General features: G+C 40.7%; 1 protein-coding gene and 1 long non-coding RNA gene across 2 annotated transcripts in view; both read left to right on the forward strand.

The window, feature by feature from the left end:
- The window catches only part of Su(var)3-3 (lysine-specific histone demethylase Su(var)3-3), a 146,371-nt gene extending 128,342 nt beyond the window's left edge, over positions 1–18,029 (forward strand). The window contains exons 4-6 of the mRNA XM_065300812.1: positions 15,977–16,129; positions 17,054–17,399; positions 17,463–18,029. Of these exons, the coding sequence (XP_065156884.1) occupies positions 15,977–16,129; positions 17,054–17,399; positions 17,463–17,814 (851 nt within the window). The 3' untranslated portion in view covers positions 17,815–18,029. The remainder of the gene's footprint in view (positions 1–15,976; positions 16,130–17,053; positions 17,400–17,462) is intronic.
- A 3,906-nt stretch (positions 18,030–21,935) lies between these two features.
- On the forward strand, positions 21,936–22,757 carry LOC135790312 (uncharacterized). Its single transcript, XR_010547729.1, has 2 exons — positions 21,936–22,128; positions 22,194–22,757. It is a non-coding gene; the product is annotated as an uncharacterized lncRNA (long non-coding RNA).
- Positions 22,758–26,246: the final 3,489 nt, after the last annotated feature.

The raw sequence follows: 26,246 nt of genomic DNA on the forward strand, positions 1-26,246 counted from the left end.
AAACGAGCCGTCATACGAACACGTTGTATGCGAGTGCTGAATGTTTCTTCGCCACTTCAGGATCATACAGCAAATATTCTACAAAAAAAAAAGGAAAGCTAAGAAGAGGAAAATTTGTGTGTACAGGAGGCTAGTGGCAATATCATTGTATTTTCTTCTTCGAATAACTTGGACCTCTGGACGCGCTCGTGTATATTTTGTCGCGTGGTGGAGGATACTTTGCGTGACCACTAAATAAACCTGCGATGTAATATTTCACGTGCTCCACATCCCACTGCGGTGCGGTCTCAGCGCATGAAAAGAGTCTCCTGACAATTTTAATTAACTGATGACAGTTGCAATCAACCCTTTTTATACATAAAAAAGAATTTAGTTAAAATCCCGGGAACAATACTTTATTTTAAATGGTTTTCCACGTGTGAATCTCCAGAGCAATTCTACTCGAAGGCATTACCTCCAACCTTTCAGAATCCGATAAAGGAATGGAATGGCAATAAGCAGACTCTGCGCGTCTGCAATAAATTCCACTTCTAATAATAATTAGATATTGATCACGGAGCGCACTCAGGGCGGTTTATTTTATTTATTTTACAACGAACACATGAAAATTTCAGTCATGCTTTGCTGAATAATTTAAACCGAACGTTTTATTGGCTTAAAATGTACAGTTTCTGATTAGATATATTGTAGGAGAGCTATTTTGTAAGCAAAGATTTATTTGGTATTTATTCTACGTTAGATACGCGAGTGATGGCATTCTCATCGCTTTTTCGCTAATTAAACATCGCGCACGATGGGTAATCAAGTTGTAAGCGGTTGATGGAGGCAGCGCGCGATCCCATATTAAAGCCACTTTAAAGTCGTTTTGCTAAACGTAATTGTTTCCTAGTGTAATAAATAATTGAAATTGTGCGGCGAGTGAGCGTGCACAAGAGCGGTGAAACAGAAGTTGATATTGGCGGGGCACGCACACCGCCAACCATCGAGGAAGAGAACGCTATGCATATGAATATCATTGTGATTTATACTGGTTGCTGCTAATTAACATCAAACTTGAAGTGCCGACACACAAATGGAAAGATTTGAATCCTTTCGGTTGGAAATATTCTGCATTTCTTAAGATTGGTGTTAGATTTTCAAATGGTTCGGAAAATTTAATTGATTTTGAATTGGACTTCTGGTTATTGCTGGAATCCTTCCTGCTTGTCAATTACGTAACATCATGTATGATAAATCCCTACCGGCTGTCCTGCTGCGCGCTAGATCGCGGACCCACCGCTGGCCGTATGGTGGTTTTACGATGACTTTCCGAGGCTTCGGATTGTAATTAACCAACCACGCGAACCCATTTTATTTGCACTCGGCTTTCGTTGCGCTCAATCGTTTTGCACGGCGCTCACACTAACACTCGAGCATTCGAACCTGTGTCGAAATGAAATTATAACATAACGCTCGATGAACTCATTGAAGACGACTGCACGCACGCCTGCAATACGACTGCGGTGCCGAAAATTAAATTCGATTAACGCACGGTCTGTTTAATTTCCGAACGCTAATTAAACGTTGCATACCTGTGTGGTCCGCGCCCGAAAATTCGACGTTGCTTATCTCCATGCGCAAGTATTTTAACAACCCTCTTATGGTTGACGGGTGGTGATAAGATGATATCGACGGTATGATTTGGGACCGCCGCGCAAGAAGGACATAAACGATATTTTATCGCTTTGCGGGCTGGCGAGGACGAGATGGCAGGTAGAAATGAAATGTAGAATCGGCGGAATTAGACGCGTTCTCAATGTGGCAGCAGCACGTTTCGGTCGGCGAGGCGCATAGCACCGTGCGCTTAAATCGATGGGAATTAATCATGAGGCGTAATTGCACATTGCGCCGCGGTGGACGACGACGACCCGGTCTTGTTTCGCCGCGCGGATCTTGCAAAATGCGCATTACACGCTGGACGATTATGGATAATTGATTATATGCTGTGCAGCAAATGAAATATTTGATTCAATTTCACGAGCGCGCCTGATTTAACTCACGCTCGTTTCATGCTTTGTAATTTTCGAAACAAAGATGCTGAAAACGACGAAATAATTGATCGGAACTGTGGCAGTGCAGTCTGGACGTATTTGAAGCGGTGAGTGTTGGATAAGCAGATTAAGACAAGACCTGGTTACAAAAGTGAATTAAACGCACGGCTTTGGATTATGCGCTGCACGTCGTGATTTTTCGAGACAAACACGCGCTTGTTTGGCGTTAAGCGGATTTCGCATGCATAAATTGCGCCTCCGTCTTTGATGGTGGCGCGGCGTTTATTGCGCGACGCGATAATAGTTTGCCGAGTTTATAGCTGAATCGCTTTGTCGTCGCTCGTTGGAATCGCGCGCTTGCGACGACGCGAGAAAATCCATCGTGGTAAATCACGCCGTCGAGCAGGTCGCATGGGATACACAGCCTCGATGCCTCTTGGTGAATAAAGAAGAAAATAACTTCCGCGCTGGACACTCTTATAATTATAAGCACCTGAGTTGGTGCATAAATCACTCTACGAGTATACTCGGTGCGCGCTTGCAGTTGGAAGGAGAATTACATTTGTACACGTACTTTTGAGCGTTCAACCTGAAGCTTCCAGCGTAAACTTAGGGTTGATTATATCATCTCCTTGTTGCGGACCAAGGGTGTTTTTATAGCACTTATGGCAGTTGAAACTGCAAACACAACCATAATTTATACTTAATTATAATTGTGCCCTCTCCTTGCACAGATGTACGCTGCCAGATTAGCGCATTATATAAACGTTATTGTGGAATTTAACGATTGCTTTTTTCTTCTCGCGAGCGTGGCGCGCTTTGCAATATGTGAACTTAATTTGCGCCCGGCTGAATCGCGATAAGACCCACAGTCCGCTCGCGAGCATGCAAATGCACGAGCGGCGAACAAAAAGCACAATGCCGAGACTCACCTGCTTCGCGCCGCCGCCGCTCGCGATTTGCCTTTTACGATTGCCACTTTATTGTTTAATAATATTAAAGTTGTGCGAGCGCGTTCCGTGCGCGCGCGTATTGTTGGTCGTTTAATTGTTTCGCCGCGTTTCTGCGGCTCGACTCGGCGCGTTCGCATGGAAAGAAGGGCCTTGTGCTCGCCTGTGATCTTTGCCGCCGGTAAACAAATCGACCTGAATCAATCATTGCGAATTCAGCGGCAGCCAGCGCGGTGAGTTGGCGAAAAATACGAGCCCCGCAGAATGCCGGACAGCAAATCGGATGTATGCATGACGGTGTCCGAACGATGGACCAGCCATGGTGACTGCACTTCTTTATGTTCTTGCTGAGACCAATGTACAAAGTGCATTGAATTGTCGATCAAGTCGCATTGTTTATAAGAATACAATTACGTTTTCGGCAAATGAGTTTTCAGTTATTGCTGCACCTGAATTACCCAGACCACGATCCGGAACCATTTGCTGTTAGCACGTATGATTGTCTTTTGTCGCAAGTGAAATATGAGTTTAATTACTTTGCTTCATAGCCATTTTCCATGGTGTATTTTGATGTAACCTTTCGATAGGCCAAGTATTCTGAAACAATAGCAGGTCCTTGACTTGGGATTTGCAAACAATGACCGCGGCTTGTTTTAGGAATAAATCCATATGACCTGCTCGTGAAACGGGACCACGTCTCCTTTTCCGTGATAATTACCGTGCTCCTCTGCCAAAGATTCTTTGTCACCGCCCCGCAGCGCACTGCAACTTGCCCTCGATAAAACTGCGTGGCATTCTGAGAAGGTGGTCGCCCTATACCGTTATTAAAATCGGTTTTGATGGCTCTATACATCGAACCCCGTGTGCTCACCAGCCCGCCCACCTCTTGGACGCACACACGATTCTTACGCATCACGTCAGTCACGATGACGGATTGGTTAACCCTCGACGCTGATATCTCAACTCGCATCTTCGAATCGCTCACGAGACGTTCCGAAACTTGCAGCTTGCACTCTACCAGGAAGAACCGGAGTTGATTTTCGGATTTGGTCACGTTTTCATGTTACGGACAAGGAATGCCAGCTGAATTATTTCGGAAATTGAAGGGTTCACTAACTTTTGCACGAGTTTTCGACTTGAGTGTTCATCTCGTGCGCCATACTTCAGAAGTGCATGTAAAAGCATTTAGTTGTCGGTAGTCCATGTCGACAACTCGATAATTGTTTAGGTGTTTGTTTAGCAATGCGCCGTTTGTAATTACCGACGAAGGGAACCTGCGAAGGTGCTCGCGTCACGCTCGCAACCTGCCAGCCTCTAGTGGTAGTCGTTATTCAATTTAGCGAATTCTTAATTGGGTGTAAATTGCCGCTTTTTCCAGCGGCGCCCGCGGGCGATGCTCCTGAACCGCATCGAGCGTGGTAATAAGAATATACGATCGCTTATTATAAACGAAGCGTGGAAGCAAGTCAAGGCATGGCTTCGAAAAACTTCATAAGAAGAAGCGACCCTCTCGATAATTTAAAAACTTCATGCCAAGCAGTACCTACGAAAGCATTTTCCTTCTCGTAGCTCGAATATTCTCGCAGCGAAATTAAAAAGGAATTACATTAACCCATACCAGACCATGTTGTTAGAAGGAGAGGAGAGGAACCTCACGAAGGACCCAGAAGGTTTTGGACCCTCTCTTCAACCAATTTTATTTAATACATGCATAAATACTCAAACAACGTTGGAAAGTCTTGTACTTGCTTTGTAAACCGGTGCTGGGGAATTGGAGTATGTCGGCAGAAAGAAAACGACCCAAGGCACATTTTTCTGGATCATAAAGCCATGAACCGAAGCGAGTGCACTTGTGCGAAGGTATCGCGCCATCGGTGTCATAACCCTTGCAGTTTATAGGTAACACGCTGAACTCATCTGAAACTTTTTTGCAGCGCATTGTTTTTTTTTTCTCTTTCGCCTGCACCACCCAATGTATGAGGTAATTTAACGAGCGCTTGTGATTCATTTCGATATGCAAGCACGTAAAGTTCAATATTTGTTTTTAACCGACCGGTGCCGAAGTCGAAGCGAAGTATAATAAAAAACCTTCGCCGCGCATTACAATAGTGAATCTACTCGCGCCGTCTGCTAATAAACATGTCCAATAACGGCAGCGCGAGGCCCGCGCGGCGTTCGGGAATGAATTCGGCCGCCCACGGGTCGTCGTCGTAAAATAGCTCACCGAAGTCGAAACAATAAAGAGTCCAGCCGTCGCGCATCGCGTATTGCCTCACCTCGGTCAGGTCCCCGCGGCTCGTGCAGATCAGATTCATTGTATTGCATTATATGATGGCGAATTTACGAACGGTGTCGGCCCGAAGCGACGCGCCAGGGTGGTGTAATGAGAACGCGATTAAATTTCGCATACTTCATCCTAGGATGCGCGCTAGAAGAACGCCTTGGCGATTCATCGACATTGTCGATAAAAGATGCGCGCGTTGCGTGCGTATAATTTATGTCGCTCGTTCTATAAAATTGTGTTGCGTTATGTTCGATCGGCGGGGGCCACCGCTGTGCCCATCGCCATCGACACTCCGCGGCGCGTCTGAGTGGGTTCTTCATCTCCCAACAACTTCATCTTGAAGATACGCTATCATAACCAGTCAGCGTCTGGATCGAATATTGAACTGTTAGCGTATTTTATTTAATTGCTTTAATGCGGCGTTTACACGATGTTACTGCATAATCAAAATCACATTATGCAAAAACAAGCGAAATGTTAATATTAGCCCAAAGCTTTACTTTATTTTAGATATAGGTATACTTGATGATCCTGCTGGTTTATATTCTCCATGGACCAGTTTCGACGAACTGGTATTCATGCCGTCGCGTGATGCGGTCGGGATGATTAATTAAATTCTAATTATCTGAAAAAGAAGTGTTAACACCTCGCTTACCAAACGTGTTGTCATCATCGTCTTGAATGAGAGAACTTTAAACTTGATGACTGCCTCGTTGTATGCACAGAGTGGGCGAAAAAATCATTTATTTTTTTCTCCGGCGAGCAGCTCCGTGTGCACGCGGCTGTGACGAGTCGGCGTCGCATTTTTTAACTCAAACATGCTTAACTCATCTTGCGAGTTAATAAGGAATAATAAATATTCTGTGCCGATGGTGACATACGAAGTTTATGTCGGATGGTGTAAAGCATCCAGACGCGTACAGCTGCAGGCAATGACAATCTTTTATTTTGGTCGTTGAAGAGTGATTACTTCTGTTTGCAGTTGCATTCTTAACCCTGGAATACTCTTTTTGAAGCACGATATTTCTACGAAGTCGGTACACCGTAGCTTGATTTAATTTATTCGCAATGTATTCAATATTTAATTAAAATAATCAAGAATTCGTTGTCGTTGTTAGTTTGGTTTGTGGATGTGTTGTGTTAACAGTTTGTTTGTTGTCGCGCGTCCCGTAGCGTGCTATTGATGGTTACACGCGATGGGGAATGCAAACCGTGGGCGATTGCGCCGCCTCCATTGACCCGCCCGACAATCGCGAAGATTTGTCACCTAATCTATTCTATTCTTTGTTCTCAATTTCAACAAGTTGTAAACAATTTATATCCGCTCGGCCTCGCGCCAGTGTTCCCAACACCGTGCACGATCCACGTCCTCCTCTCCAGCGGTACGTGCTCTTCTTGTTGCATTCTTCGTTATGGACGCTGGGCATTTTGTTCTCGTGCATCGTGTGCGCACGGCTACCACCGCACCAACCGGGTTCAACTCTTCAGACCATCTTGGGATTTCGGCGAGCCGCGAGCATGTGAAAAATTGCGACGTCATGATGTTATAATAACCATGAGACACATCATCTTCATCTACGATCAATAAAAAATATTAAATTAATTAAAGCACTTGCGCTTGGCTCGCTGATGACTTGACGCATTTTGTTATAAATCGGTAGCACGCGACTTGATCGAAATAGGAGTCAAACTTTTTTTCTTGGAAAATTGGTTTAAAGTGAACCTTTTATTACCATGTGAAGTTTATGCTCATAAATTTTCAGTGGCACACAAATAAGCGCTAAGAACCTTGCTTATCTCGCATAATATATATTTATTTGAGTCATATAAAAACACATTTATCAGATTCTCGTTATGCGCGCTCGCGTCCAGACGACAATATCCTTTTTCTGAAATTCACGGGGTGTTGAGCATTTTTAGTCTTTGTTTTGTTGCATTATCACATTACCACAAGTTTATGCGACTTCAGAACATGCAAAAATCTGTTATTGTAAATCAGATCATTAAATCATCTTACATCGTGACTTTATCTTGCTATTAAGTTATGCGTTCCTAGTAATATCGTGCACAAACGATGTCTTCATATGGCATGTGGTATAGCTAATTATGTATACTCTTGCATACAGTTTTTTTCTTTGTACTAAAAAAGCATTACTTTATTTCCAGTCGTCGTAGTTATTTTCGAACTGGTAACATGCTGATGTTCTGATGGTTTGATGTTATTTGTACATCGCCGCGTAGGTTTCCTCAACACGTAATTAACAGACCTTAAGTCTGTTCTGTCGAATGGCCGGGTTTTCGGGTCTTTGCATCGATGTCATCGCCTGTCGACTAGCGCTACGACGCCACAAAGGCTCCCAAATCGAGTTGTTAATATTTGTGATATGAAAGGAGGCGCATCGTGGCGCGACAGAAGGCATCCGACCACAGGCATGCCTTACTCACAGAGGAGGCTTGAATATCTTTGGTAACTCCGGTAACATTAAGTCTTTAACAATCAGCAGCGGAAAATTGTTTGATCGCTATCGGAAGCGATCCCGCTCCCAGCCAAGGGTGGACACACGGTCGCATGGATACAATGTCGGCCTGCGGCTTCTTCCACAGTTACACATATCTTTATCTTTGCCGTCTTCCCTGATATTCATATTGTGATTCGGCGCGCCCGCTATCGCCGCATCGAATCGCCGGCGCGGACAAACTGTGGAATGCATTGCGTCTGGCTGGATGTTCGTAGCTTCAGTGTCGAATGATATCTCGCTCCAGTGCGTCTTCTCATCGCCAAGTCAAGTAGCCGAGTATTCGATCGGCATATCAGGGCCGAAAGTTACTGAAATATAGAGCATCATTGTCGGATGCGGCTGAAAAAACGACACGACACGATATTCGTAGCACGCCACAATTTCATCTACTTTTTCTGCAGTTACAACCAACAACTTTCTGAGGCGCTTGTTACAAGTACTTATAGTTGTGGGATAAAAACAATTACGTATTATGGTGTGCTCGTATTTAAATGCACAGGATGATTACGATAGCGCTAACAAGGCGATCGAATAGGAAGTAATGAGTAAGACAATTTGCCAGGTCATTGTTTTTATTAAATGCGGTAGATTTACGAGCTTGACTGAGCAGGAAATGGAAAAAACCGTGCTAAAAGCGCAACCACCCGTCACTCACATTTTAAACCAAGTTTTATTTACCACAGCAGACTGCTTTTAAAAATGTCTGCTTTCAATAAACATTGCTCTTTAATAAGAAAAAAATCGTGTGGTATATAATTTAAATATTTCAGTTTTCCGTAACACCTTGTTTTGAATTGCAAGCTGCGTTGCGCATCTACTTAACACCGCAGTTATTACTCCACGCAAAGAAGGCTTCCTGTTAGTTTATTCAATTATCAGCGTGTACAAGCCACACACACCCGGAGCCCCGTCCGCCGCGTACACATCATTATACAAAAACTGTTATTAATTTTTTTATAGTTCACATACCTTTCTTCTGCTGACGCGTCGTTCGGAATTGTATACACATGTTAGCGAGGTACGTGCACGACGACGTACGTGCATATTATCAAATCATCAAAGATAAATGTTGGAGCGCAGTGGTGCTGAAGGAATAACTCAAATGAGCAATTCTAAGCAAATGCAAAGCACCATAGCACGAACTAGACATCGGGAGCAGGAAGTGTTGAAATGCAGTATTCGATAGAGAGGTGTGAGCAAATGTCTGAAGACGTTGGATGTGAAGTTCATTCAAAGTATAACCCAATGAGGAATTGCCATTGACTGCAGTTGCGAATAGCGATTATTTGTTGAGACGTCGGTTATTGCCATTGCTTGGTTGCTGGATTAACAGCGAACAAGGATATCTTATTGGCAATCATTTTTCGTTCACCGTCGCTAACGGTATCTTCTTTAAGAGACTTAGACTTTGGCTCTAGCATTAAAATAAAATTATCCGATGCTGTTTGTTTATGGTTCGAATTGTTAGTGAACTGTGTTGAACCTGGACATTTTCGATGTGTGCGCCACTTATAATTTATGCACCGGTATCCAATGGCGTTTAATTTTTTGACGTTTATATCTTCAAGTTACCCGAGTACGTGGTTGTTATGATCAGAGAACATTGCTAGTACACTCTTTTGGTTTGTAGTGTAGTATGGTGTGGTAGAACTGGGCTCTGCTGGCCATTTCAAAGTAGGTTAGTAAATAATATTTTGCAACATGAAGCCCGTCTGCATAGGAAACCTTTTCTGGCACCTTCTTACAAGGCAAGGGTACGTATACGTGCAATAAGTTTTGCGTTTTATTATCAATGTCGCTCGTAACAGCGATATGACATGGGAGATACAAGATGCCGTAAATAGTAAATAACTGGCAGTAAAGTTGACGCCGCGGTAATGTTCGGGCGCGACACTGCGTGAACGAAAGATTGAAGAAGCAGTCGGTAAACTAACATACGTACAATTGCAAAACATCATGCTGTTCGGACACTCAAAAAACGTCTATTTTGCGTTACACCGACTTATTTTTGCATTCTAGTGGTAAGAAGTTGATGCTATTTTTAACACCTTGCAATATAATTCGTTTTATACCGTCTGCCGACTTCCATGAATGGAATAAAAAGGTACTCCTTGTCAGTTCATATTGCAGCGCGTACGTTATATGTCGCGTAAGCGTATTTGTTATCCTTGCTGTGCGAAGCACTGAGTACGTGATGATTCAAGACGCTGGCGACACGGAATAATTAAAACATGGTAATTTATTTTGTGCACTAATGAAGTAGTAACATAAGGCGTGCAACAGTACACCGAGCAGAGCACAACACGATGGACGTGCGGAGAGATAAAGTTGCAATAATAAACTTTGCTACGACGGGATAAAGTTAATCGAGGAGAATTAAATGCATCTCTGGATTGAGCATTAAAGAGACAGCTCCATAAATTACAGAAGTATTTGTGTATAATTTCTATTTTAGTAGCTTCATCTAGAGGGTGACCAATTTAAATTCTTCTTTTTTTATTCTACATATAGTATTTTATGGTCCATCATAAATTTAATTATTTGCAATTTTGTGTTCATGATGAACATGGTGCATACATGTTCGTATAACGGCACATCTCACACCAGTAAATAATGAACGTTCAAAAACCGCCCGCCTGCTTGCACCAATTCATGTCCATGTAAAAGTTTCAAGCCATCACTGCCGATGGACCATTTATCGACGAGGAAGTACAATGGGACTTTTTCACTCAATTAGTCACTCAATCCACACGCGGCTCCCTTACTCAGAACTTGATGGTGATCTCCGTTAGTACCCTCCTTGCTTGTTCTGCATGTGGAGCATGCGAGAAGCCGAAATTACTAATTAGCCAGATTGTATATTGAACAGTGCGCGAGGCAAAGAGCAAAATTTTAAAAGCTCAGTACTTTAAAGGAAACATGCCTGTTCTTCTTTGACTGGGTTGGTTAAACATGAATGATGACCGAGATGTGGGGATATGGGGATTTGATGATACACTCTTTGGCATGCTTGCTCCTCCGCCACGTGTTATTATCATTTTTCGTGCGCATGTGAGTACAGGCGCCTGCGGTCTCTTCGAACTCTTAATTCTCGGTTGGTTCTTGCGTGATTGAACTGAACTTTTTCAGCACATTATTTTGGTGCGTATAAAGTAAACCTGGGAACCCATACATGATTTGCTGTTGACATGCGAAGAGATTATTTTCAATTAAGTGCTATGCTGTGACTTACTTGGTATTATTACCACCAACAGCACACACATTTCGAATACGGTTTAAATCCGATTTTATCAACAAAAAAAAAACTTAATATTTAAGTAGCAATGAAATTAGCATTCTAATAACCTGTTTGACTAAATACTATAAAATATCATTTTTATAAAATTTATATTTTGAATATTGTGCCGAATGTTGTTATTTTGGAAAACCGTTGGAATTTATTTTGGTCGCTGTAAGTTCATTCGTTCTCCAAGTGTTCATCAATCATTCTTTCAAAAACTCTTCGCGGCTACTCCTCCTCCTTGCTGCTGGTGTGAGTGTCTGAACGAACGAAAATAAATAAGGACAACGACCTGCTAAGAGAAAAATTTAAATAACGCGTTAATTTTGCGCTTGTGTTTGTGTTCCGTACCCGCCTGTCGTTCTTCGCGGCTCAGCTCTTCTCTCCTCGCTGAGATATGCCGGTAAATTAAGTGTTGTTAGTTTATGCTTTGTACACTTCGCGCACGACTACGAAACATGAAATTTACACGGCGCACCAGCCAGTAGCACTGCGCCCGCGAACAGTGTATTCTAATCCGGAATCTTTCAATATTTCAATATGCCATTAGGACGTCCTCGTATTTACCGATCAGTTCATTAATACTCCACTCGAACTGGCCGCGAGTATATTATGCATTAAATACATTAATGGCCTATTCTATAATTATACATTTATAATGAATCCATTTATAATTTAACCGTAATATATTGAACGCAATTAATTTTATTGTGTGTGGTGATAAATTGTTAATACAAAAAATCACAAAAATGTTTTGAGATAGTTTTTAGGATTCCTAAAAAAAACAACTGCCACATATGTTATAAATTTGGTTGGTGCACTGATGCACTGATGCAATTGGTTGTGTTTGAATTTCTTTGTAATGTAGCAGGTAATTACCTTTATAATTCAATTATAATAATATTGTTTCACATTTTCTTCAAAAATTTTCTTCATTGTATTCTTGATGTATCCAAAAAGGCTGTTAGCTGACTTCCCAAATTTTAAACATTCCGACATGCCCCTCTTGTCGAAATTATAATAATCACCCATGGTGGTAATCGACAATAATGCTCTCCTCGTTTACGTGCCCCATGTACTCGTACTTATGTGATGGTTTCAAACGAAAAATAATAGACATTTAAATATCTGTTTACAATACGGCGTTGCGCTGTGAACACGAAGCGTGGTGTTCTGCGCAAGAAGAAAAACCGAAAACAGAAGGTTAAATTATCCAAAACGAAGCGTAACCGCATAATTTGTGTTTGTGCGCCGGTTGCTCGTCTTCTATTGTGGGTGTCGTAACGAATTATTCCACGCATTTTCCACACATACAATGTTTGTATGTATATGAATGTGTCTACGCACATGTTGGAGGACTCCTATCGACGTGATGCGGATGCACGGCCCAGCACGGATGGGATGCGTAGACAAAAGGGCATTTTGAATCGCCCATGGGAATAGCATTAAACTGTCCACTCGGCGCTCGTATTATTACGGCCGGTGCGCAAGTCGGCCCCGACGCGTATAATTATAACATTTTCTTGTCAACGAGTGCGCGGTACGATGCGGATACGGGAACACTTGCGTCGCTTTCATGCTTGCCAACTGAGCGAATAGAAATGTTGAAATGTTACCCACGAGGATGTTGCGCATATATACGCTCGATGTATAGAGGCATGCGTTGTAATTGTCGGTGTTTCTCTGTTTGCTTTTGGATTTTTCTATGCCTTCGGACGCATACGGCGACCGCGCGATGCGATAATAAATGGCGCGGGAATGAGGTACATCGGGGCGCTAGATAATCAGTGCTACCGTCTTGTTATGCGTAACGACCCAGCATGGCCGGCAGAAACGGTAATTTCTAGCGTTTGCTAATAGAGGGTTATCAATTCGAAATGAAATATGTTTCTGTTGATATGCCAGGGCGCATGTTATGTTCGTGTGCGAGGCGGAACGCGCGCCGGCAAAGTAAACACAAAAGACCGAAAAAAGTAATTAATAAACATGAAGACTTAACATGTCTTGACGATTTCATAAATATTTACTTCCAAATTGGAGTTAAGTAGTGTGCCTATCTTGATGGTGGGTGATTACTGATGTTAAGGTGGATGCTTTGAAGCAGATACAATAAGGCTTCACGATTTCATATTATCAGTTTTGAAGATGTTTTGCATAAATTGTCTTCAGTAAACTGTGAACAGGCTGTATATTCTCCGATAGTGATGGTGGGACCAACTTTAACTCAACAAAGATCCATCCCGGTCCGTTTGTTCGGGCGCATAAGAATTAGGAGGCCGCGACCATCACAGATCCTATAATCTATATGTTACACATATATTTATCATCCTCATATATTAAGTGGCTAAGTACACATGTCACGACTCCACGAGGCCCGTGGGCCAATGGCGGTGCACCAGAACACCCATGACGTGCGGTGGAGCCGCTGATCGCTCGGCGGAACAAAGCTGCGATTGGAATATGGGCGCGCGGCGTTTGCTTCGTTTCGTTCGCATTAATTACAACTTTCGAGAGGTTTTAATTACTGGCTACTACTAGGAACAAATAGGCGCTGCCCATTTCGCCGCATTTACGCCGCGCCAGCTTGCTAAACAAACAAAACAAGGGAATGTCTGCCAACAACCCGATGCCGTATGCTAAACGATTTTGATAAATGCCAGTGTTTACGTAATCTTCTACATCCTGAGTCTTTATTTCTGCATGGTGTATTTTAACGTCTGTGCGTCTGTTTGCTTGTTTCATGCTTTGCACTTTCTTATTGAAGCTTTCTGGGGATGGGTTTTTACTGAAGTCGTGAAAACAAGAGTTCAATTTCTGACCGCCGCGAGGTTGTGCAACAATATATCGGCGAGTTTTTTCGCAGTCGGCATTGTTGTACCAACAAAACACGAGAAATGCATGTTTTTCTCCTGTTGTGCGCGCAGAAGAAGCACAGCATCCGTGCGTGCGTGTTAGCCACCACGATGGCTGGCCATGCGGCAGAGCTGGTCACGAAGCGCCGACTCCTCTATAAAGTTCCCGATTATACGGCACGTCCAGGATAATCCGCGTTATGCTGGAGCCTAGCGCGGGTTCCTTGCGCCGAGCGATGAAACGTTACTCAACTGTGGCAAAAAATATCTAAAGCTCGTGCATCTATATTTCTTTGACTTGGCCAGCGAGTGCGCCGGCCGGAGGAGCAGCGCAAAACCCGAAGAATATAGAATACTTGCGCGATTTAAAATGATAATTTAATTCCATTAAAGAGTACACTTTTGTACGTCGTTCGTCGTAGATCAATCTCTAATTGGCATTCGCGATCAGCGTTCGTTGGCATTTACCATCGGAGTATTGCTAACGTTATGTGACAATATATTACTATATGGGAATAACATTTTCTTTATGCTGCGTCTTGTTGGAAAAAATGAAAATACGATGGAATGTATAACGTTATTATACGAAATTATCACATTGCAATATAGCTCCATAAAAATCCTACGGTCATGTACATAATATCTCAATGAAAATAAATTTCTAATACAAGAAAATATCATTGGACGAATATTGCTGCTGTACGTAACAGAAGTGCAGTATTGCAGTTTTCTATATTTTCCAAACCATGGATCTGCTGATGTTACTTTTCAGTTTGCCAGAACCGCATCATTAGCTCCAGAATTCAAACTGACTAAGGAGGCAGCAAGATCATGCGAACGATGAACGATGAGCTGTGTAAATGGGCGGATAAAACCGATCCGAGCCACGGCGATTGAGGCGACTATTTATAAGCGATCGGCTTTTATGAGCACTGACAGATTTGTGCCTGCGTCGGATGGACACGAGCGCCAGGATTGTTATTTTCCGTAGCATGGCGTGGCGCGTCTCGATCATTGGTTTTCGGCCACTCGATTTTCTCGTCGACCGCTTGTTTGCTTGCGTTCGTGTGTTTGTTTAAGGTGCAATTACCTTCGTCCCAGCCAGACGTTGTAATTACCAATCCCCAATTAAAATAATGGCTCCGATGCCATGAACTATTAACATTTCATCGGACAAACTTTTGGGCCCCGAATGGTCCAACCCCTCATTAACTCTCACGCGCAGCCAATCCATGCACGACGATGATGCACGCATCTTCTTCATGTACCTTGGTGTGCGCACACACCATATTCAATATGCATGCGTCGAACCCACTCAGGCCGAAGGGAACTTGCGCATTATTATAAAGACTCGTTTTACTTGCAAAACAATGATTTAACAGCATTCGCGCTCGATGTTGGCAGTTTGCAATTGGGCTCGGTAAGTATACACTCGGCGCAGCCATCAAACGATTGGCATACGCCCGTCGGAGCCGACGCGGAGACCCGCTTCGCAGACATGCGTCCAACAATATTTACTTACCGCGGAGAGTAGCCTAGATTTATCGACGTATGGTAATAAACTTTATTGACTTCCTAACATGGTTGCTTAATGTGTAATCATTGACTAGCGGACAGTGCGGCAGACCTGCATCAGCACCGGTTCCAGGACAAAGTAGAAGCCATGTTACTTTGTTCTTATATACTGCTGGACACCGGTTGGTCTTGCGTAGCAGCGGAACGAAGAAGCGGTGAATCTATTATTGGATATGTGTTCGTCCGCATCAATTTAGATTAATTGCCGATAGGTTTACTTTTCATTTTTTCGACGTCAGCCTGTCTTCGTAGACGCTGGCGCGCACCGTTTTATAAAATATTATCACTATTACGAGCATTAGTCGACCTTATCTGATTATGCGTGTGTTTGTTTAATACAAATCGGTGTCAGGTCAAAGTGTTGCATGCTTTTCTGTTGCATCATTTATGGCGACCATTCAACATTAACAAAGGATGGTCGACTAGGGATTAATGACATCATTTGGGTCAAAACAATTAATATTATGTTCGTTGTTTTTGTTTCAGTAAGAAATGGTTATTCCTGTGTACCAGTGGCCTTGGCTGAAGGGTTGGATATTAAATTGAACGCTGCTGTGAAGAAGGTGGAGTATAATCAACGCGGGGTCGAAGTTACAGTCTACAACTCCAAGAATACTCAGGTCCTCAACACGTATCACGGTAATTGCTCATATTTGAATATCTATCACACGCAAGCGCAACTAGCTTCTAGTGGTAGTCGAAATTCCTAGATATCACGCGATCTTTCTGCTTTTCTAACAAATCATGGCATCTATTATGGAACCGAGCTGGTTTCCCTTGCTTCTCCGCACGTCAGCTTTATCTTGTTTGCATCGCGCCGTGCCATGCGCTATTGTTTGTTTATTTAGTGCAAAGGCTGTTATTAAAAGCCATGTCTTCCTGTAATTAATTATTCATAAGTGGGTTTTAATTAGACTCACGACGTTAAAATTCGACAAGCATGTCTTGTTCAATGTTCAGGCTGCGGAGCGTCTTCTCTCAGGCCCTCGCACCATCGCTAACAGTTTGTTGCGGTATATTTGCGCAGGAAGTTATAAATAAACACTTAGCGCGTCTTCGACGTCGTGCAAACGACTCTCTGGTGTTGGTTGTTGTTTGCTTTTATTGTCGAGCGTCGAAACAATATGCTTGTTAGACAGACGGTCGATCCGCCCCGTTACGGTCACTTTCACGATTGGTGTTCCTTATCATAATATTGGTAAAAATATATATATATATATGCATGGCGCACCAAGCCAATTAGAATATTATTTGAGTCGGAACGAATGGGAACTGCGCGCGTTATCCGAAGGACATAGAAACAACTAGTTTCAACTTTGTTCAAACATTCGATATTTTTCACCATGGCGTTGGCAACGCATGTGAGATCCCACTACGAATTCCTTGGATGCTTGGAATAACGAAGGTGAATCGCTGCGCAGTCAATTGTAAATATTAAGGCAACAAATATCTTTATTGTTTCACATTAAAGTTATTATTTACGTTCACGGTTTGTCCTTATAATGAATTTGATAATGGCGATTTATATTCTGTGCGCTGAGTTTTGGATCGTTATTTTTTTAGCGGACGTTGTTTTGTGCACCCTTCCTCTTGGTGTGCTAAAGTTGGCTGCTGCATCTTCGAGCATCCAGGATAATACCGTCCACTTTTCACCACCTTTACCGGATTGGAAGACTTCAGCAATACAACGTTTAGGTTTTGGAAATCTCAACAAAGTAGTTTTGTGTTTTGAGCGAATTTTCTGGAATCCGCAAGCAAATTTATTCGGTCATGTTGGGAGCACCACTGCAAGTCGCGGGGAACTGTTTCTTTTCTGGAATCTTTACAAGGCACCAGTACTTTTGGCTCTTGTTGCTGGAGAAGCAGCTGCTATCATGGAAAATGTAACCGATGATGTTATCGTTGGAAGGTATATTATTATCAGTATTTTATTACCGAAATCGTGACCTTAATGCATTCATACTTTCTACAGATGTATTGCTGTATTACGTGGGATTTTTGGGCAGTCGGGTGTCCCACAACCGAAGGAAACTGTAGTCACTCGCTGGAGAGCCGATCCTTGGTCCCGTGGTTCTTACAGTTTTGTAGCAGTAGGAAGTTCTGGAAGTGACTACGATCTCTTGGCGTCTCCCGTGATTCCGCCAAATCCTGCAACTCCGACGGTAGCACCCTGTGGCCCAGCTCGTGTGTTTTTCGCTGGCGAACACACTATCCGGAATTACCCAGCCACCGTGCATGGAGCTTTCCTCAGCGGTCTCCGTGAAGCCAGCCGCATCGCAGATCAAATTATTGGAAATCCATGCCTGCCAATACCGGCCGAGTAGTGGCGACAATGGCCATGGTTTCCAATTTACACTCAGACATGTTTTATGTAAGTGCCATTTGCCATTCACACCGCTAATTGCCGTAATTTAATGCATTCCACCGTTAACTTCTTATTTTATCCTTAAATTTATTCAATAATTGTAATTGTTTAATTTTAATTTTATGTACGTGATTGGTGAAATAAATAAACGTTTGCTTCTTTTTAGACGAACAATTTATTATAGCGATGGGCGCAGTTAATCAGATGCGGCTATCGCAACGGCCAATCTTATTCTTATTGATAAATTGGATTAGATAGATATGTAGAAATATATTAAAGTTTTTATGTGCACCGCGTACGATTGTGGGGCCCGCGATGTTACAGGAAGTAATTTCGTTTATATACGATTCTCGAGCGTTCTACCAGAGCATACCCGTTTGGTACGCACCACGTTTTTGTTGGTTTGCGGTTCGGGTGACGCACAACAATGGTTTGTAATTTTTCAACTGGTCCTCGCACGCATTCGTTACTAAGCGCTCAACTCTTTGGTATCGACTCGGAGCTCGTTGCCGGTTGCTATTTTAAAACAACGGGATCCACCAGACATGAATCAAAACCTTTCAATATGCTAATGTCGGCTGGCCAACAACATCAATCATTGCGACACTGACATGACAAATCACCAGATGGACTCCCTCCAGTATACTGGCCGTAGCTTGGAGCGGCCCACTATGCGTTTTTCGGTCGGGCAGATACGTCGTGAGTTCAAATAAATCGGACCTAATTTACAAAAAATAAATGTGCTCACAAATGCTGCGAAAGGGCTCCAGTGTCCAGCGCCCAGCATCCGTTAATGATACGTACGATGCGTGAACATAGCTGGCATTGCCAGGATTTTGGAAAATGTTGATGCGCTGAGGCGCGTTAAGTAGCCGTCATCAGCATTTTTCTCTTCGCAAGTCCGAAAAACCGACAAATGTCGGCTTTGTTGGGGTCGGCAAGCCGAGCACGAAACATGCGAGAGCATAAAATGTCCAACTTTGCATTCAACATAAATATATGTATGTTTATAATTAAATGCGGGGCCGCAATTTAAATTAATTCGGTTGTGGAATTGCCAGCCGGACTGGCGGATGTTTCGGGCGGCTGTTAAATCCCTCGCGCGTCGAGTTTAACATTTTCTCTCTTGCGGCGAGAGATGGATAAATGGGATGACTTTCGGCTTTAACAAATCACGGAATTTCGATGGACGAAATTACGTTTTTAAAATTTAAATGGACTTTACAAACAAGTTCCTTTACATACTAGCCATCCTGCTCTCGCTCGTGGCAGTCGTGTCCAGCGAGCGAGAAGTGTGGTTTCGAGTGTGCCGCGCATAAACGGTACGTAAATACGCCGACTCCAAACGCGCGCGTATGCTAAACAAGTTCCACAAACCAATCCGTCAACAAGAAATAATGAAACGTCAGGCTCGAGTTTTCAACTCTCTCGATCTTCGCCTCTGCCGATGGCTTGTTCCAATGGCACTGCGCGTATGCATTTACAAACGCATACTAATGAGTCGGAGCCGGCCACTCTTCATGTACTTCATGCAGGCCCAAAAGGCACATGGCACAAGGACCCTGGGTAGTGCTTGATGCCAACAAGGTATGTACAAATGTTTACATAAGTTTTAGGATCTTTTCAGAGTCCCATTATTTTGCTGGCACCTTTCATCCAGACGGCTTAATAAAAGATTTTTCAAAAGGCAGTTGATCAATATGTAAAGTGATTTAGAAATCAATGTTCTACGGAAACTTGAATCTTCGTAAAGGTTTAGAAAACATTGGTACCCGTGACCTGATCCGTTGGGGGTTGTCCCATATAATTTGCCACTATTAAGACGTCATGAATGAGGGTAACGAGGGCTATAACTAGATGTGTTCGTGCACTGAGGAGAGGAAGATGCGCGTAAATCAGCTACCGATCTCCACTCAACAAGTCATCGAGAGGTTCGACCGACATGTCCCACGTTCAGGCATCGACGATTTTCGAGGTGAGTTAAGAGCATCGCACACAATTCATCGAGAGCATTCGACCTGTATAAAATAAAAACGTTGATTAAAATTTTAATCGGATCATTAATCTCAAGTTGGGCGGTGCACGCCCATTTTGGCGAGCACACTTGATTAACTCCGAAATATTTTTATTAATTATTATTTATTGAACAGGTACGCTTCAGCGAATGTGTTAGCCGACTATCCAAATAGTCGAAATTTCGACAACACCGGCCTCTTTGTGATCTTCATATTAATTCCCCAATAAAACGCCATTCGTCTCAGGTGATCCTTCAATCATAGTCGCTGTGAAAATATGAATCTCAGAGGTGCGTTTCCTATAAAAAAGTTAACATCATAATTTATGTTATGGCTATAGGCTAATTATATATGATGGAACAACGAGCTCGTTTGTTGAAATATGAAATAACTCGGTTTATCTGTTCACAGCGATCCGATGCTTTGTTATTAGCGGACAGTCTACGAGATCGTTCTGCGTGCAACACTGCGGGAGAAACAACACGGCCAAGAATCAACAAACGGCGACGAGGACAAGAATTTTCAAACTCGCCGGAGTCGCTGCATCTACTGCGTGTGCAATGTGCCTGCGCTAACGCCAGGCGTGTTGCTCGGATGCTGTGTCGTGAAAAGCTGAGAAGATCTCGTGAGATCTCCATATGACCTTGCGGCGTGCGGCGAGTTCAAGTTCACGGCGCGCAACATGCGTATGGCGCGCCGGGATAATGAGTTTGCTTTCGAGCATCGCGCCGCTCGATAAGCGATCGATGCGTCGCGTTATTTGGACTAAATGCGTGTAAATTAACAAATAGAATATCTCTAAACAACCGAATAATTATCGCCCGAAACGGACTTGCCTTCCATACTCGCTGGTTGTCCCGTTCGAGGCGCAATGCGTGCATCTCGAGTTGAAATTGATTGATGAGAGCGCATTTTTTATATTAAATGCGCACTCAAATTTTAGTTACGCTTGTCGATGGAAATTGATTTAAATTGCATGGTTAAAATCGTACCTAAAAACTTGAGGTAAAAGTATTGTCAACACCTTAAATAAAAATTGTAACATATTGTATTCGCAAAAGTGCACCATGTTATTTTTCTAATAAACGTAACTGAAACAAATACTTCTGCCTATCTTTTTAATTTGACGTTTTCAGGTTTTTTATTGGTATCGTTAATGCAGGTAATGTAGCTAATTTTTAAAGGGACTCTTTACAACTTGCGAATAAAGATAAATGAAAGTACTTATACGAGAATACCTAATGTAAAGCTATACTACACGTATATTAGTTATCGTCTTCGTTATATAAATATATTTATGTTGTTATACGAGTATGTCGAAAATTAATTCACTTTCTTCTCGTTTTTCATTTCCCTCTCTTAGCTCAAGAAACTATATATAAGATACATACTCATTTCACCTTCTAAATCCTTTGGAAGTACCTTAAAATGTGTTTTAGAAATTGGCATTTTTACGAAAATATGAAAACATGGAGTGGAAAATGCTTTGTATCTGTTGAATTAATTCCCTTTCTCTGAATTTCTCGGCGTCACATTATAATTTAAGAGACTTGTTTTACAATACATACGCAATTTTAAAGCACAAAAGTTTCCCTACTTTGAACCCATTTGAAAGTGCCCTAAAATGCCCGTTAAAAATTGGCATTTTTCAAAAAAATTAAAAACATAGTGTGGAAAAGATCTTGTATACCGCGAACTAATTGACTTTTTTAAAGTTTGTCACCGCTATTTTAAAGTTTGAAAGACTCTCTACACGATGCATACACTTTCGATCTTCGAGCCCTTTGGGAAGTGCCCTAAAATGCCTTTCAAAAAGGCATGTAATTAAACGAACTTTATTTTTTCGATTTTTAACTTGTCAATTCATTAAATGCACTTATAATTAATGTTTGCACTTAAAAATACAGAACTGAAGTTAAAAATAAATATTTGCACTTTGAAAAATGAATTCCACTTGAATAAAATGCTTTCCACTATGAAATTAATACTTTGCACTTATAAAACTTGCAGTATTAAGTACGTGCCGTACTCTTAGCCGGCCCCTTCTATCAATCGCTGTGACGCCACATGTTGTAAAACAGAGGTTACTGTTGCATTTCACCATATGATGTGAAGCCGAGCAGGGAATGAAACAACACGAACATTAGCAGTTAAAAGACAAAGATTGGAAGCAATAGCCGATTGTGAAAGGGAAATAGAACAAGCACACTCTGCACAAAGTATTTCCATGGCTGAGGTTCAACCAGGTCCAAGCTCAGGCATGTATCTATACAGTTATTACTAGTTGATTCTAAATACAGTATTTTATTTATTTGCTTAAAAGGGCAAAACAGATGTACTTCAACTAGCAGAGTGTAAGCCAATATCAACAGACAAATCAATACAAATGGATACTTGTTCATAAATTCATAAATTCAGAAGTAAAAGCACACAGACTCTAGAAAGCTATATGTCAGTACCAATGAAGAACAGTCAGATAGTGATGTATCATTATGTACACAATCAACTGTGTCTGTGACTCACTCAGACTCCTCTTCTGCAAGATTATCCCTTTACAAGTGAAAGCTTCTTCAGGAAGTAGTGGTCTAAATGAAGAAATGATTCAACAAGAGATGGAGCAAAATATTCATAATACAATGAGGAAAATTAAGAAAAAGCGAAGGTTCTACATTGGAGTACCAGAAAGATGCTATTGCTTAATCAATACAATAAGCAAACACACAAGCATTCCAGAAAAACATATATTTTAAAGCCTCATGCTTGTATTAATAATATTCTATTAAGGGTACTCAATGAAGTAATTATAATCACATGTGCCTTAATTAATTTACAAGACTCATTATGTCTTTAAATAAAGCTGTTTTTAAATAAAATCCTGAAAGCATTATTAGTGTATTGTGAATATATTCTATGCCCACATTAACACAAATAATATCTACTTCTTTGGTAGTTTCAAAGTTACTGTCAGCAACACACAAATAACATTTTTTCTTGCCAGACAAAAACATTTGCAGTTGCACTTGTGCATAATATTTTTTTGTTAGTTTTCCATGTCTTACATAATTCTTATATGTATCTGCTCGTGTCGGGCATTTGATTTCTATTACAAATTCGTCACATATTCCATCTGGCGAAATTGGCCACTGTAAAACAGTCAATTCTCGCCAAATTTGAACTATTTGCTTTAATAAACCTACTTTCCATTATAAAAAATGTTCTTTCAAACGTTTTCAAAGACAGCAACAAGCGAATCTCGAGCAAATTACACAGAATTAGATATGTAGAATTTAACCAAACAATGAAGAACGCTTAAAGAAAGCATGCACGAGCATGCACGAGGTCTGTGTTCAAGCAAGTACCTCAACGAGTCCAACAAGTGACGTCATGCACTCTGATTGGTGTTCGCGGTCACGTGACTTGAGAGTGATTTTGTTGTATTTTATATTTATAATATTTAATAAATTACGTAAAAATAAGGCAAAATATGGTGATTTTCAGTAATTCCATAATAGAAACTATCATTTTGTGTAAAAATTATCTTTTTATTTGAATACAGTCAACATCCCTATTATAAAGTTTCAATTTAAAAAGTTGATTCAAAGCAAATTTAAGCTTAAACCTGAATATATAAGTGCATTGTATTAAAATATAAGTTATACAATCTATAGTGCATAATATGAATTTCTTAGTGCAAAGTATGAAAACTTAAGTGCGGCTGTTCAAGTGGATTGTATTTTAACTAAAGTGCATTTAATATATCCCCTTTCAAAAATTGGCATTTTTCAAAAAAATTGAAAACATGTTGTGCAAAACACTCTGTATCTTGTGAACTAATTGACTTTTTTAGAATTTGTCACCGCCATATTAAAGTTCAAGAGTTTCTCTATACGATGCATACCCTTTCAATCTTTCAGCCCTTCCAGAAGGGTCCGAAAATTCCGTTTGAAAATTGACATTTTTCAAAAATATTTTAAAACATTGTGTGAAAAACACCCTGTATCTTGAGAACTACTTCCGTTATTTAAATTTTTTTACCGCCATCTTAAAGTTAGAGAGTCTCTCTACGCTATCCATATCTTTCCAACCCCCTAACCCTTCCAGATGTGCCCTAGAAAGCACTTAAAAAATAACCATTTTTGTCCCAAAAATTTCACTATTTGGTCAAATAACAGGGTCGAAATTTTTGTTAAATTTTTTTTGGTCGAAGAACAGCGTCGATTTTTTTTTCTTAATTTTTTTTGGTCAAAGAACAAGGTCGATTTTTTTTGGTCGAATAACTCGGTTGAACTTTTTTCTTAATTTTTTTTGCTCGAATAACAGAGTCGAACTTTTTTTTTTAATTTTCCCGTTGAAACATTAAATTAAAAAAGTTGGAATTTTGAATTCCTGAACTATTAAACAGTAATTTTTTTATTTAATAAAACTTATTAATTAAGAAAAAAATTGGCGGTGGCGCCTGACATTTAAAAGAGTTGTTTAATTAAATATTCAGAACTACCTCATTGTGTAGAGGGGCTCTTAATGATACAATTTAAACAACTTTTCACCTAATAGCAATTAGAAATTTTCCAGTTAATCTCAGCAAGTGAAATGTGCACTCCCATCGAGATTTAAGAATCAAATATCTCAGGAACTAATAGAGATAAACAAAAACCAAAAACACCCCAATAGTCAGCATCAAATCCTAGATAAGATAACATTTAAAAAATTTGTAATACAACATGTGCCTAAAAAAAATTCCGCTCCGATTTTCTCGGAAAATAATAAAGATAGAAAAGGACTTTCTTCATTTTGTTCATGCCGTGATATGGATCTATAAAAGGGCTGATTTAGTATTTCCATTTTCCAAAGTTGACCAAAGGCCTCTCAAAAAGATCAAGAGACACTTGACTCTTTTTGGTCTCAAAAAAATTTTTTTAGTTAGAAGAAAATTGAAAACGATACTCAATTGGGTTTTTCAAGGGGATGAAAGGGGATATCAAGTCTATTTTCCGATAACATTATTATTTCGGAAAATTGGTGATGAATTCAAAACTGATCAAATGAAACCACTCCGATTTTTCTTAAACTTTCCCAATTGAAGTAAGACATTTCCAGGATTCCATTAATCCAGGTTTAAATGCCATATCTTAATTAATTTTCAAGTTATTAACCATTTTTAATTAATACTAGAGTCCGACCGTAATTGGATTTTAGCCGAAACCGAAACCGAAATTTCGGCCCTGCAATCAGTTTCGGCCGAAACCGAAACTAATTTACATAAACATATTTTTCTATGTTTACCTACACATCGCCAGTTTTTCCACGTTTTATAGTCACAAAATCCATTTCGGGAGTAAAGTCTCCGTTTAATCACTTGATATTTAATATAATATTAATTTAAGTTTCTATGAGCAAACTGAGATGGCAAGTAACGACCGCCATTACCAGCGAAGTTAGCCGAGCGACGCACGACAATCCACGAAAAGTGAGTTTCGGTGCGGCCGAAAGTTTCGGCCATTTTTGACCGAAACCGAAACTGAAGCCGAAACTCGAATTTTTGGCCGAAATTGGCCGAAACCGAAACCGAAATTTTGGTCGGTCTCTAATTAATACATAAGTGTTGATAAGTGAAAATTCTAACATGTAATATAATATGAAATTTAATTCTACATTCGAATATGAAAACCATTTTTCTCAATTGATAATGGTTTTCAAGATAAGGACACAAAAACTGGTATTTAATTTAAAGGTATTTAATGATAATTATCAAAACGCTTTACTGTAGAACAAAATTTTATTAAGATAAAGTGTTATTCAACACATGCTCTTCAATATTCCGTAATAAACAGATTGGGAAATGATGCAGAAAACGAATAAACCAGTTTTTTGCCCTTATCATGAAAATCATTTTAGATAGAGGAAAACGGTTTTCATATTTGTATGTAGAATTATATTTCATATTAAATTACATGTTAAAATTTTCACTTATCAACACTTATGGAATAATTAAAAATGGTTAATAACATGAAAACTAATTAAGACAGGGCAACCAAACCTAGATTAATAGAATCCTAGTGATGTCTTACTTCAATTAGAAACATTTGGAGAAAATCGGAGGGGTGATTTTATTTGATCAGTATAGACTTTTCCACCTATTTTCCGAAATAATAATGTTATCGGAAAACTGACTAGATATCTTTCATCCCCTTGGAAAACTCAATCAATTGGCGTTTTCCATTTTTTTTAACTTAAAAAAAATTTTTGAGGCCAAAAAGAGTCAAGTGTAACCCTCTTGATCTTTTCGGGAGGTCTTTGGTCAACTTTGGAAAATGGAAAAACTAAATCTGCCATTTTATAGATCCATGAACAAAATGATGAAAATTCTTTTCTATCA

This window comes from Atheta coriaria, unplaced genomic scaffold (assembly GCF_025399875.1).
Source record: "Atheta coriaria isolate IRGN ID8LTWV9N9 unplaced genomic scaffold, Caltech_Dcor_3.1 hic_scaffold_4_pilon, whole genome shotgun sequence".
Lineage (NCBI taxonomy): Eukaryota > Metazoa > Arthropoda > Insecta > Coleoptera > Staphylinidae > Dalotia > Dalotia coriaria.